The following is a 15,033-nucleotide window of genomic DNA, read 5'->3' as shown; positions in this document are numbered from 1 at the left end:
AAGGCGTTACACCCGACCGCTGGCCGAGCAGAAAGCAATCCATTGCTTCGTCTAACGCGCGAGAGCGCATACGCGTAATACCAGCCGTCGTACTCAGCTGCAAACTTGATTATCATGTACATTTGGCAAATGCATTTCGGTGCTCGGTGCGCATTGTTCCCCGGGCCTTTTTTCAGAAAATTTGAGGCTTAATGCGTCCCGGCGCGCGATAATGGCTCCATAATGAATACCCACCTACCCTTAAAACTTTTCCATCCATCCCGACGTGCACAGGAATATTTAATGCCACTCGTGTTGAATGGTTGGGTTTTGTTACCGCGAGTGGTTTTCTTTCTTTTTTTTTTTTTTTTTTTTCTTTTTTATTACATAAATTAAAAACAAGAGCTCACGGAGTGGATTTACTTGAAAACCAAAACGAGAAATACATGCAGGGGTGAAAATAAATGAGCCGGTGAAACCGGTGTCCGTTTGAACGCCATCGGGACATTATTGATGGAGAGCGCCATTCGAGCTAAGCTGTACCGGGCTCCAGTTGTTTTTTGCGAATTGCGAGTTCAAATGACGCGTGTACGCGCGTATACGTATACTTTTGCACACAGGCGTCAATTACCCGGCCATGCGAGCTTTTGCGAGGGCTTTTACATCGCGAGTGATTTCGCGTCGGGTCAGCGGAAAAATTTACGGTACATTAGCGCGCGTTAAAATTACAGACTCAGGTGAGCACTGCTGTTCCCGACAAAGCTCCGCGAAGCTCAGAGCAGTGTTTTTTTTTTTTTTTTGTTTTTTTCGTTCGCTAACGAGCCGAGTTTTGCGTACGATGCATTATCAATTCGCACGCGGGCAACATTCTCGTTTCGAGCAGCACTTCAATTGAACCAACAAAACGCATGAGCCGAAATTCCAATGTCCCCTAGAAAATGTTTCTAAAACTTGATTCAATTGTGTATTGAGCAGGTGGAAAATATAAACCAATAACATTAGTATAGATTGTATTTTACAATCCGACATGAACAGACTACAGACGAAAAATACGCATGACTGCGATGATACGTGCATTTGACGCGCGTCTGACCAAACTCGGCTTGTACTACTGAAATTAACATGCATATACACCCAGCGTTGCAGTTTGATATAATAGTGGGTGTTGCAACGATGAATATACAGTAGATAAGTACGGATGATTCTAAATATATATTTTTGTATTGTCTTGTAAATTGTTTAGATAGTGAATGAGTACACGGACTGGGAGCGGACGGTGCAGCACCCGATGAACACGCGGGACGCTTGCGTCCAGGCCCTCAGCGACGCTCAGTTCGTAGCACCGCTCGTCCAGACCGGCGACCTCTTCACCCTCAGGCACGCAAAGAGGCCGAGTGGAGGACACGCCTCGACCTCGGCCCACGACACCAGTGCCGCCGATAGGGAACCCTCGCCCAAGACCTACTTCTACGTCTTTGACTACCAGATGAAGGACGGCGACTACCCCCAGGTATTTTTTTACGGAAATGGTGGGAAAAATTTTGCTGTCATGTAACAATGTCGATCCCCCGTCTGAAGCCGAGGAAAATTAATTATCTCTCTGTAATCTCGAGCGTTTTGCAATGTGCGCTCTTCCCTGCCAGGGGAGCAAAAATACGTATTAAAAGGAAAAAAAAGAGGGGGAAGGGGGGTGATGAAAGAAGCGCAATCTCCGCTTTCATCCCGCGCTAAGCCTAGCTGACGCGAAACAAAGTGAAACGAAGCAAAGGGAGGTAAAAAAGAGGAGCCCAACAACTGCAAGCCGGAAGGGGGGATAGATAGATACGGATGGCTCCGTAATATCGCGCCGGACGTCTTTTCTCGGCCGATAATAACCACCCTCGTCCACGAGCTCCGTGTAATAAGAGGAATTGGGTTGGATCCAGCCGAGCTTGAAAAAACCCGGCCGCGCTCGGAGGTGATATTTAATTAAAGCGATTCAGCCCTCCCCCTCCGTTTACGCTCGGTCGCACGTGTAGCGTCCCTCGAATTTACAAAGTTCCCCGCATTTTTCAGCCTCACCTCCACCCAATAACACCCTTTTTTTTTTGTTGTTGGGGAAACTCTTGATGGTGCCGATTTACTTTTACGTGCCGATCGCGATTCAATTTGAAGAGTCAATCAATTTCGCGAAACTTTCTTTCCCCCCCCCTTCCCCTCCATCTTTCTACTTATCGTTCGTATCCGCGAAAATGTTGTTTCATTTCCCTCACTAACGAAACACTCCTCGACCGGCTTTTCCGTCCATCCGTTCATCAATCATCCGCTCTCTGAGGAGTTAGGGGAGGAAAAAAGAAAAGGTGGCGCTATGTATCGCACACTCGTGGAATAACGGGGCCCTTTTAACGAAGCTCGTTACACAACTTTTATCCCGAGCCAGTGGCAAATCCTATGGTAATAAACAAGCGAGCGTGCGAGAGCCGAGCGAAAACTTTTCCTCCTCATCCCTTTCTTTCCCATCCAGCCCGGAGTAGCCAGGTATGGTACACCACTACGGGGTGACGCTTCTTTATCCACATACTTTGCCGAGTTTATATATATATACATATACCTACAGTGCGCACGTACTCATAGAGTACGGCTTGTGTACGCTCGTAAATTGCCCGGCAGAGGTGTTCCAACGCGTTATCGGACGCATAATTTCTCGCGGCTAATCGGCGGGACACTTTATTCCCCGCCTCTGTTTCGCATTCAAGGGAATTTTCTTGCGTCGAACTAACACACCCACCCACTTGTTTCTCTGGATAATTGTTGCCGACTGAGGATGGAACATTTAAAATAAAAAGAAGACAAGCCAACGGTGTAGGTGCGAAAAAAATCCCTTGGAGAGGCACGACAGGTATAACCAAAAGACTCGATATAGCAGCAAGTTATTGTCGTGAGAAATAAGTTTACCAGCTGCGTCGAAAGTTTTGAAAAAAAAAAGCCGCGTACCCCAATTCTTCCCCTTCGCAGTTCTAAACCATCCTCCCCCGTACCTATATAATACATTGCAAAGCGGGACAAAATGACGAATAACGATAACGAGGAAACTTGCCGGCTGTCTGCCGGGGCCGAATAAGTTTCGCTCGAGTTGTGCATGCGGTACAACTTTGTGCGAGCGCGCGAGTGGGAAAAGACGACTCTGAGGGACATGCGCGAAACTTTCGTGAATTTTTGTACCTAAGGGGGGAGGGGGCTCTTTTCTTCTCTTACTCGCGTGACAAATACAGCCAGTCCGCCTGAGAATGATTGTTTTCGGGAATCGATGGAGCCATTCTTTAACTCTACAAAGTGGGGGGAAGGGGGGGCTACGTCCTCCGAACGCGTGAATAATCTTGGAGAAATTCTACCCGAAAGAAATCGAAAGCGTGTTTTTTTGAACGCAACTTTGAAAGTTCGGCCGATGATTTACAGGTGGCTTGGCGCACCCCGGTGGGCATTTGCGATTCATTCGGGGGATAACGCCCCGTTCCAAAGTTACTGGAGCGAAAAAAAAAAAAAAACAAAACACGCGATCATCGGCGCGCAGCTCGAGGCGGTTTAATTTGAATATAACGTTGAATTATCTTTCGCCGATGCGACTACCCGTTCGGAGATCCACCGAAAAAATCCAAACTTTGCGAGCCGACCCGCGGCGACGAGTTCCAAAACAAATCGGCAATCGCCCGAGAATTCATCACTCCTCCGATTAATCCCCCGGCAAAGTCCCAACGAAGACGATAAGCCGGAAGAAGCGCGGACTCGGCTGAACTCGAAAAGAGACTTTCCGAGCCTGACTGAGAGGGGAGGGCGATTAAAAAAAAAAAAAGAGGAGAGGGAAAAAAAATTTAAAGATAATGAGAGTGCTCGCGCCGGGCTTTGATAAGGCACGCCGAGGCGAAAAGTCGAGTCTACTGGAGCACGAAAGGGGGGGGCACAGAGTCTCGCCAGTAAACAATGCCGGCGTGATTTCTTCGGGGGGTGGCGTCGAGCTGTCGTCTGAAAGGAGCCCTGCGAGCGGTGGCTCTTCGAGAGTCTGAGGGTCTCCTCCTCACCGGCAAGCGAGCGCCACTCCGGGGCTCGATCATTTTCCACGGGGTTTCCCGCGCGAAACGGAACAACAAAACCAGTCGCGAGCCGACTAATTGAGACGCCGCTGTTTGGCGTGTCCCTCCGAGTGACTGGAATGCAGAGGAAGAAAAATGTAATTTTTATTCATCATCTGTACCACGTGTGAAATCTCGCACGAGAGTGTGGGGGAGTAAACTTGTCGGCGCGCGATTATCCCGAGAGGTCGGGACGGGAAAGCCGTGTGTAATCGCGCGTTGTACCGTCAACGGGTCCTCAAAGCGGAGCTCCCTCGATACACGCGCGTAATTGGCCCCGACCCTCTCGGCATCCACCGCACAATTTTTTTTTTTTTTTTTTCTTTGGTCCCCCGCTTTGGCTCCGGGCAATCTTGTCGGCGCTTTTCCAGGGACTCTCCAGATTTACACGTCGGCTTTCCCCCCCCCCCCCCCCGTTGACTTTCAACTCCCCGTGTTTCTAAAACGTTTTCTCGCCCCCCCCCCTTCGCGTGCGTTCCTAGCTAATCCCGTGCGCGAATAGTTTCTCTTCTCCGTCTCTCGTCCGCTGGCCATGGGGAGCAGAGTTTTCCCTTGATTGCCTGCCAACGCTGTGTATCTATAATATTCACCTTGCGATCAGAAACGTTTGAGTAATGCGAATTTTCGTTTTTTTACCTCGCCCATTCGTCTTTTGATTGGTCGATCATCAGTAGCCAACATAGAAGTTTCGCGATGAACCTCGTAAAAAATTAACATTACGTGACATATTTGGTTGAGTTCGATCACTCATTTTAAGGTGGATGGCACACATGCTCAATTTGGAGACAACGAGCTGCACGAAACAGTACAGCATTTTCAAAATAAACATATTGGACGGTCCGTCAAGTGTAGCTATACGAATAGCATTGACGAATGGAAATGAAGCCGCCCCACGACCATTAGGGGCCATCGTGCGTTCACGCGAGTCCCCACAGGCAGCGTATAGTGCAAGATGTCAGCGCACTGGAATTTCACGCGGCTCCCGTCAACGACTCATTCGTTCCGAAGTTTCCTGCGAGCTTTCGCAAACACATTTGCCGAACGACAACCGAAAAAGCTGCCGGGAATAAACAAAAACAACGCGAGGGAGAAAAAGTACTCTCTGCTCCGAGCAGTAAGAGAAAAACAGCGAGAGAGGGAGTAAATAAGAAGAAAAAAAAAAATTACCACAAAGGAGGAGAGAGGCACTGCAGTATATCAAGGGGAGAGAAAGAAAAATAAATTCTCGAAAATTAAGAAGGCAGCCGACTCTATTCGCCCGTTGGCGCAAGGGTTGGGAAACAAGGGGAGGGGGAGAAAAAAGAAAGCCCTCACACGTCCAGCCGCAGTAGCAGCGCTTACGGTAAATCTTCGGGGGGGGGGGCGAAGTTGACGTTTCGCGAGCTACATCCACCCTTTCTCGCGCCGCGTGCGTGTACAAAGAAATTTCAGGGCTTCCCCGGTGGAATTCCTAGCACGTCCGACGTTCTCCATCTTCCGCGTTGTCGGTCACCTTCTCCCGTAAGGTAGTGGAGAAAAAGCCCCATCGCCGGGGACAAAAGGTGCGGAGACGCGCGTCGTACACCGGGTGAAAGGGGCAGAGCAGCTTAGCCTCTCGCTGCACGAGCGTGCCGTGGTATACAGGATGTTGGGGGCCGTCAAACCTTATAATCTTCATTCTCGGCTCTTTCGACTTTTCCAAATCCCCCCGAGCGCCGCGCTTCCACGCCGAGCTTTTTTCATATCTGCTCTTGGAAAAAGTGTCAACTTTTATGGCCGGCCCGATGGCTCGGCAAACATTTTTCGCAAAGACGTTTATCTCACTCGCAGCTGCAATCCACTGGCACTCCAAAGGCAAAAACAATACGAGGTTGTACTTTCCGACGGACGATTAACGCCTTAGTCATATCCTCGTATGGTTCTTTCTCTGGATGTATCTCGTTGATTTTTTTTCTGCCCCGGGAATTGCAAAAGCTCCGTAGTCAACTCTGACGTTTACCCTCGCCACTGGAGCTGTACACGTGCACTTACTCCTGGAAGGAGTTGATGCTTCGTTTTCATCATTCACCATTAGACTCGGGCTTTTTTTGCCTTTTCATAGCTCCGCTCGGTGTGGAAAAAGTGCATCAGTACAGAGCATAAATTGAGATAAACACGCCCGTCAAGACATTGACGCGCGCACGAGGCACTGGTTGTATAATGTACGGCGGCGCAAAGGAGAAGAGAAATGTAGCAGAGCAAATTCATTTTTGAGACTCTCTCTCGCGCGTTTACCTCGGCTCGTCAGCTCTTTTGCTCCATACACATATATATGTATACGTGTATCCCGGGGGGACTCTTATACATCCCGCGGCTTTTCCGTTTCAACGCTGACGCTCCTCCATTCTACTTTCGACTGGCGCTAAAGCAAATTTAATGAAAAATTTTTGCCCCACCCGACAAAAAACCTGAAACCCCCGTGACGTTTGATTATAACTCCGGGGACACGCTTCTTCTTCGCCCCGAGGTATATTGCTTACGTGACCCTCTCTCTTTTCGACTACACACGGTTTATTGCCATCGGAGCTCTTGGAAACTTTGTCCTTCTCCGCGTGTAATATGACCTCGTCCAAGTGGTACGTGACAATTAATTGTACGGGGCCATGGGAAGTGAAAACTCTGTTGCATTGCCTGCACCGTATACGAGCTAATGAAATATAAAAAAAAAAAAAAGGAGGAGGGGGTGAAAGTATTGGGTTACTTTGAATGAATAATGTCTCTTACTTTACAAGTCAGTCGCTGGCCGTTGTATCTCGTCTTCCCGAGGCGTCCTCGTCGAGGAGTTTGAGCGCGAAAAGGAGGGGCAATATGAGCCGCTGCTGTTATTGCTCCCGAGATATCTATAATATTGAAATTCAGAGCGAAGCCAGATGGATTTATCTTGTCCCTCGTCGTCGAGTATGCAAATTAATACAAACAGCAGCAGCCGAAGCGTTTGATGAGCTCCAAGTGAAGGCGGTGACGAACAGGGAGTGACAAGAAAAGAACAATATTCGAGACGATGAGAATTAGTTTAACTCGGCGAGGGAAAATGCAAACGAGAGCGTCGGACAAAGCGGAGAATAAGAGAAAGAGCAATGGAAAACCATTTTTTTTTTTTTTTTTTTTGTTTCATCCAACAACAAAGATAAGTTGGCGCCTTTAGCGCGATGGAAAAATGTTTCGATTAGCTCTGGCTTTCCGCTGCCCCAAAAAGAAACGTACAGTCACGTAGAGCGCGTCAATTTTCTAGCTCTTTTTACGCAAAATTACGGCGAAATATTTTTTTTTTTTTAAATAGATTAAAAGGAAAGCTGGAGTTGCCGAAGAGAGACGGAGAGGGAGGCTGGCAGTTTTATTGGAGGTTTTGCCTCCCGGGCAATAACGCACTCGCGCGTACAGGGACTCGTGACAAAAGGGCGGTTTTAATCAAAGGAGAGAAAAATTGTCCGCCAGCGGCCCCTCATGCGTGTGCAGAAGGGCGAGTCGGTTGGAGTTGCGTCACGCGACATATTTTCCACTAAAATCCTTTTTTCCGGGTTTAATTTTTCCTTTCCTCGTCCCACCTGGGCAGCCTCTCTTCATTCGTCGGCAAAAGTCATCCGGCAGCAAAAAAACCGACCAACCCGTGTACGCACCCGAGATCTTTTTTTTAACCTGTACACTTCGTACGGCGACGCGGGGCTTAATCATGCACCCTACGTTATTTCTCTCCTCTGACGCTGCTGTTTTTTTCCGATTTGACGGCTCCTTTGAAAAATCAACTCCGAGTATTTATCGGCTTACACGCGGAGCCAGTAGATGCAAGCAAAGAACCTTTGAGTTTGTTTAATGAAGGCTCGTGACTACCCCAGGGAGGATATGAGCGCGTTTTTTCTTTCATCACGGGTCCAACTTCCATCTGCAGCTATTCGGTGGCTCTTTTCCTTTGAATTTTCGGAGATTCGGTTTCTCTGTCTCTTACGGCTAATTGAATGCTCAACTATTAATGTGACACGTCCGTTAAATCAACACGTGCTCTCTCTCGTGTATGGATTATTTGATACGTGGCGTCCATATCGGTGCGCGTTTGCTGAAAAAGCCAAGCAAAATTGTTTCATACGACAGTTAAAATCACGATCGAGCATGAAAATTTTCGATTTTATTGTTGTTGCCGATTGAACGAAAGAGCAGTCCAAAAAGAACCTGTACACGAGTAACTATGCTAATTCATGACCACTCAAAGCTCCAAAAGAGGGGGGGAGGGGTGGAAAAATTTTTGTACGGATTAATCGGCCGGGAATCGCAAGCTCGTACCTCCCAATGTTTCGCCCGAATGAAAACGTGGGGTTTAATCACCAATTACGCGCTTTACAGCCTCGGCTGGGAATATTTTAATGAGATCCCCGGTGCCTAATCAACATTAACTGCTCGCTTAATTTGTTTCGCGTCGAGGTAGCGCGTCGATGTAGAAGCGAAAAATTTAGAAAAGTGTTTTTTAGCCTCAACCCCCCCTACCAGCCAAGGCAATTAGTTCCAGTCGCGGGAAACCCCTACTTTGGAGCGCTAATCCTACAAACCCTCCCTCCGAAGGGCTTATTGAGAAGAAAAGAAAGAAAAAAATGATCCGAATTAATTGGCGTGGGATGAAATATCACGTAAAGTGCAATAAATGGTCCCTTTGTGCTTGCAGCGGATGGGCTCGGTGCACGGCGAGGAGCTGCCCTTCGTCTTTGGCGCGCCATTAGTCGAAGGATTCGGCCACTTTCCCCGGAACTACACGAAGCCGGAGCTCGTGCTCTCGGAGAGCATAATCCAGTACTTTGCCAACTTTGTGAAGACCGGGTAAGTCGACTATACTACATTTGCCCCCATATATTATAATATATACCCATACCATTGCACGCACACACATACACGCCCATATAAACATTGTTACTTTGTTGTACGCACTGCGCAACTGGGAAAATAAGCCTACCGTACGTGTACGTATCCCTAAACACGTACACACATGGATACATTTGCACCCATCGTATATATATACCAGATTGGATGCCAGTGCGTGCGAACTTTGCGTTTAATTACCTCGTGGGATTTCTCAGCCCGCCCGCTCCGGTATGTTTTCGTACGGCACGTATAATCGCGTAATCTATTAGTTGGATTAGCTCGCATCGTTCAACTAATGGCTCAAATTAGGTGTACTTCCAAAGAGTGTACGTATATATCCACATTTTAAACCGTACGAACGAAACAACGATTCATTGAAATTATACGTTTGAACGCGATTAGATTTTTTTCGTCCGACCCAGACTGAATGCCGTACGCAGTTTTTGGTCCAATCGAGTGATGGGGAGGGTTCATATTTTACGCGTGGGGGGGAGAGAGAAAAAAGGGGGCTTTAATGAGTTGGAATTATTGATGATTCGGTACGAAACGGAGGAGAGTGTATATTCAAAGTCTCTTCATGGGAGGGAGCAACTCTTCAATGGAGCGGGTGCAATCGATGCGAATAAGCGGGTTCCTCGGATGATGGAGGAAGGTAAGTATACGTAACGAGCCGACGAGTTTAAAAGAGGCTCCAAGGAGAAAAGACGACGCGGGTGTAGAGGCTCCTCTTGCCTCCGATGGCTCCCTTCCTCGTCGAGGGAAAAAACCGTAAGGGCAAAGGATCAATACTGCAAAAGGTTGAAACGAACCGGGAAATTTCTCTCCTGGCTCTGATCAAAAAATTCTCGTAATCTCAACCCATCGTCTCTAAAAGCAAAATCTTCTTTTCAACCCCAAAACAGTACCAACATGTATACATAATTTACATGGATAGGTGAGCAATTTAATTAACGTCGAGCGAAACCAAAGCAAAAACCTCGTATTTTTCTACAGAGAATCTCCGGCGTAGGGATTTTCTCCCCAGGAACGTCGATAAAAGTAGCAACTCTGGCAGGGAAAGAGTAATCGGATTATCGGCACACAAAATTTCGCAACAAATCCCGTTTATCAAAACTTGTCGCTACAGATGCCGCACAGTGGAGGTAGGGGAGGGGGGGGGGTTGCATCACGCACGGCAAACTGGGATGGGGCCGAAACTCGCGAGAGAAGCACGTAAGGTGTCACGTGTTTGGCTGCAAGACAGAGATCGGGAGCGTCGCATCCACGCCGTACGTACACACACGTATAGGACGTAATGCCGAAAACTTGTACCGGCGACATGTGCGAGAAGTACGTGAAGGGGGTGGGTGTAGCGCATGAATATGCAAAAGCTCGCCGGCGAATCGGCGATATTTCAAGTCCAGTCCTCTCCGACCGTGGGGCGCCGAACTGCTGCGCGTCGGGGCTGTTTCCCATCCTCCCTTGCGTCTCTTTTTGGCGAAAAGCTCGCGAACTAGTGACGCGCGCGAGAGCAAGCTCCCAAACAGCTGCGCACCCACGATGGCTCTGTCTGCCGTTTACGATGGGGTCAATAGGAGATCTGCTTTTACTCGATATATTTTTGCACTATCGCGTGAAAAATTTAAAAAGTCATTACGTTACAAGTACATACAACTCATTGGCAAACATTGGACTCTTTGTAATATGTGGAACACGCGAGCAGGTATTTTAGAATGCGCGTATACGTGTATACGTACGTTATTCGCAGGGAGATCGAATTGAATAAAATTGGGGGATAAAAGTGGAGGGGTGGCTTATTGGGGAAAGTGGGCACTCGGATGTGACGCTGTGGGGGGATGCGAGTGCGCGTCGAGCCGTTTTAAACCGATCGGCCGACTGCCTCTTTGGGGGGAATCGACATTATCGATTCGTCCAAGCACAGCCGTTTCCTTTCTTTTTTTTTTCCTCTTTTGCCACTTTCGCATCTGTGTTTGCGGCTGCGACTGGTAAGTAAGAGAATATCGGAGGAACGAGTTTATTTGAATAACGCCTCTATAACCGAGCCAAAGACGATATAATGTACTTTTTTCCTGCTTCCAATGTCAGAAAAAAAAAGTTTGGTCTAAAACTATTTTCAAATAAATTCTCATCGATCGTGGCTACGTGTGGATGAGCCAAATTTCTTGTGATGAAATTTCATTATTTTTATTGAGTAGTATAAATGTATTAAACGATCAACGGAGTACAGCTCGACGGACAGGCGGATGACTCGAGGGAGCTAAAAAAAAAAAAAAAAGTTTCGATCAAAGTGAAATTTTTTAAACTTAATGATTGATGGGTGTTTCAGTTGCTACTTCCAGATCAGGATGATTTATTGGACATTTCGCAGAGAGTTAAAGATGCCAAATTTTAAACATTGGTTGAAAAATCAACATTTCCCAGACTTTTGAAATTTTTTTGCAATGTAATTTTTCGCTGAAAATACACCGTACTACTTGAATAAAAAGAAAATTCAGGGGAAAAAAGAGAGTCGAAATAAATTTAAGCATTTGATTTGAAATGATTCGCGATAAAATGTAACACCTCACATGTATTGTACTTAATCTGCCGCGAAAAAAATTTTCCTCGGTATTATGTTGTGTGAAATAAAGTGAAAGGGTTTAAAAATCCATGAAAAAAAAAAAAAAATGATCGCCAGAGTGAGCGAAGCCAACCAGCAACATACACCTCGACGATACATATTTCCCGGGAGCGATAAGCGAGCAGAGCAGGCGATGCTCACGGGATGAAATGTTTTTTTTTTTTTTTTTCACTTCCAAGCGTGACTTGCGGCACCAGCAGCCGGGAGCGGAATGCAGATTACGCACAAAACCTACACAGCCCCCTTCTTTTTTTTTTTTTTTACCTCTGGCGCAGCCGCCGGTGTGGCACGTTGTCCCTCTCTCGCCTCCATCCCCGTATGCAAATGATGATCGAATGGCCGTGGAGATGCATTATTCGTCGAACAAAGGGGGTGATCCGGGAGTGTGATTCCAACTATAATTTAGCATAATCGGCGGAAGCGAAAGTAGCGGCGGATGAAACACACATATATACACGCGGCCCGGCGATTATGCTATTGGTGGGTCCAGCAGCTGGGCAATCGCAAACAGCCGTACTTTACCCTCGTAATCCCCGAGCAAACGCACCGAATAATGCAGATGTATACGCCATCGCTGGTGCAGCCACCACGGGCAATGCGCCCTCGCCACCGATGTCCTTCCTCCTCCTCTCATCCGCGTATCCGTGGCCTACTCTGCAATGGATTCCCTGGACATGCACGACCACCCCCATCTTTTTCCACCATATTCTGTCTCCCTGTATTGAATGATTTTTCCGACAACAACGACTATTTTACCTTTATTCATCCAAACGTGTAAGTAGTAAAAGCAATTACGGGCCAGGGCGCAGGTGGCGGATCCATTAGAGCGAGATGTGCATATATATACATTCCGACGAGCAAAACGCCACCAACGAATACCATCGCCATCAGATGCCGATTGGAGAGAAAAAAAAAGCGACGGTGAAATACGTTTGAAATCGCATATCGATGAAAGCTGCCGGCTCTGGGATTCCCCTGCCCCGTGTAGCGCCCCAAGGCAACCGTATATACACATTCCGCAGTTGGATTAAAATGGCACAGAAGCGCAGACGCGCGAGGCTTTTGAACTACGAGAGTAAAAGGGGGTGTGTAACACATAGACGAGGAGCCAACCTCATTACCCATACATCAGAACGAATCAAGTCACACCGTGTAGAGCTAAGTATCAAGTGATACACACACCATGTCTACTTGCGTGTACATACACGGATAATAACTAGAGCGTGAACACGCCCGGGCCTTGGTGCGCGTTAACGTCAATGTCAGCCGTCTCAGCTGGTTAATCTCGTCTTCTCCACCCCTCCCCCTCCCCTTAAGTGGCCTAACGTTATGTGTGCAGGCATACACGATTCCCTTTAGCAGCGTACATATATATATACATACCTACATCAGGGCCAGGGCAGGGATGGTTGTACCCGGAGAAGCTGGTAAGCCGCACCTCTACCTGTACGCTATTTAATTCGCGTCACGAATACATAGTTAACCCCGTGTTTTCCACATCATCCCCGTTGACTTTTGCCAATCCATCATATTTACGCCTGTGGGAAAATATTGTTTTCCACGAGTTACAATAAATATACCCACGCTGATGGCTGTCGGGAGCTCGTCGTATAAAACTGATGCTTCGAAAAGAAAAAAAAAAAAAAGGTGCACCAGCTGTATGACTGGACCCAAAAATACAGTACGTATAGGTAAGATAAAGGTGCCTAAGCCACGCACGTCCGCACAGTCGCGACGATATATTTATTTATTATCATCGCGCAAGCCCGCGTCGGCCCGTCTAGTACGTGGTCTTTGGCCGTTTGTCATCGTTTGCCGATAAACACAGGGAACGCGGGGAAGAGGTATAGGTGCCAAATGGACCAAGGGGGTGGGGACCAGTGGAGGAGGATCTCTGTCTGCCCGTGCGCGCACCTATCCGCGTCTCGTAATAATTCAGCCTGACTGACGCTAATTCCTACGGCTGTGGGATTATCCTTATGCTACTGGCTCACCCCAACCCCCCTACGCACACACATTGGGTACCTACCTACGGTTGGCCAGCCAGTCCCTCTCTATTTACCCGTCACCGAAAACGCGATCCTGAACTCTCATCGCGCTGACTTTCCCCGCTTCCCATCGCCAATCGGTATACGTCATATATCGTTGAATCGTTGGAGAGCTGGATACACAGGAGACACGAGCAAAGAGCCAATTGGGTACGTTGTTATTCCTTTCGGCAAAGGTTATTCGATTTTTGATGTAGTGACCGTCTCTGAATGGCGCAATACATTTTTATGGGATGAAAGGATGGGGGGTTCGAGATGACGTGATGTATACCGTTTCCGAGAACAGCTGTAGAAGCGATGATGATGATAACACGTTCGGGCGGCATCGATGCCTCGGGGGGGGGGGGGGAAATTGATGTACCCTCAATGAATTCGGAGGCACGATCGATCGAAAAGCATATCTATCTCTGGCAAACGATATTGGAGGCCGTTTCGAGAGAGATGGTGCATAGGTGTGTTTGCCCGGCCCCGATCTCAAAAATTCGGCCGCCACTTGGCGCGACACCGATAACCACTACCTACTCCGGATGTTATCCAGGACGCTCCATCGATTTCGAGGGGAGCAGCGCTACGCGATATGCGCCTCTTACGTGAAATTTCGCTCGTTGACGCGTGCGACGTGTGAAATGCAGGTGATTCGACGCTCACGATCGATCCCCCACCCTCGAGGGTAGATAACTGCCTGAGAGTAAAGGGGTAATTTTTAATTTTTTTCCCCACTATGTTCTTTTGGGATGATAAAATTAAACGAGCGCGCGTGCATCGAGTGCGGCCGCCGCTCGTGTCGTTTTCTTTTATTCGTGTAGTAACGCTACCACGTGCTCCGTCAAAATTAATGGAAACGAGTCCACACTTATACCTATATGTATGGCTTACATTACAAGTACCGATTTTCCCACCCCCGACCCCCGAGCTGTTTTTTACTCTTAACCACGATATAGGCCGGCTCCGAATAGTTTACCACTTAGAGTCGACAGAGTTGTTATTGTGTTTAGTTTAAACTAAGTGTTGAGCAAAGAAAAATATTTCACCAAATAGCTGCAGGCTCCACCAATTATCAATTAAAATTTAAGATTCCAAATGGCCACACATCAGCCACGTTTGACTTGCATCTCATTGCATTATGATAATGATCCGCATTAAAATTCGTGCTCTCGATTTAATTCTCAAACGCATAACTTGACGGTGAAATCTGTTTTTTAATCGACAGTATAATTAATTGTTATTTCCACGATCCACGATCAAATCGACATTCGAGCCGAAAAATTGTACACGTTTAATTATTTCCTCGCTTCCGAGTCCCAATGCAGCGTCAAGCCATTAGGAAATCGATGCCCCTCCTCCCAACCTATACGAGCCAACAGGCCAAATCGGACGTGCGTGGGAGAAAGATCTCCTCCGAGTCTCCCGCTCACGT

At 47.6% G+C, this 15,033-nt stretch overlaps 1 protein-coding gene across 1 annotated transcript in view; it reads left to right on the top strand.

The window, feature by feature from the left end:
• The window catches only part of NLG-4 (neuroligin 4), a 70,957-nt gene that overhangs the window by 48,300 nt on the left and 7,624 nt on the right, over positions 1-15,033 (top strand). The window contains exons 7-8 of the mRNA XM_023390538.2: positions 1,223-1,489; positions 8,755-8,906. Of these exons, the coding sequence (XP_023246306.2) occupies positions 1,223-1,489; positions 8,755-8,906 (419 nt within the window). The remainder of the gene's footprint in view (positions 1-1,222; positions 1,490-8,754; positions 8,907-15,033) is intronic.

This window comes from Copidosoma floridanum, unplaced genomic scaffold (assembly GCF_036245765.1).
Source record: "Copidosoma floridanum isolate Cflo_tuat_1 unplaced genomic scaffold, Cflo_Japanese_pri ptg000021l, whole genome shotgun sequence".
Classification (NCBI taxonomy): Eukaryota; Metazoa; Arthropoda; class Insecta; order Hymenoptera; family Encyrtidae; genus Copidosoma; species Copidosoma floridanum.
The sequence above is the reverse complement of the archived record's forward strand: the minus strand, read 5'-3'. Positions and strand labels throughout refer to the sequence as shown.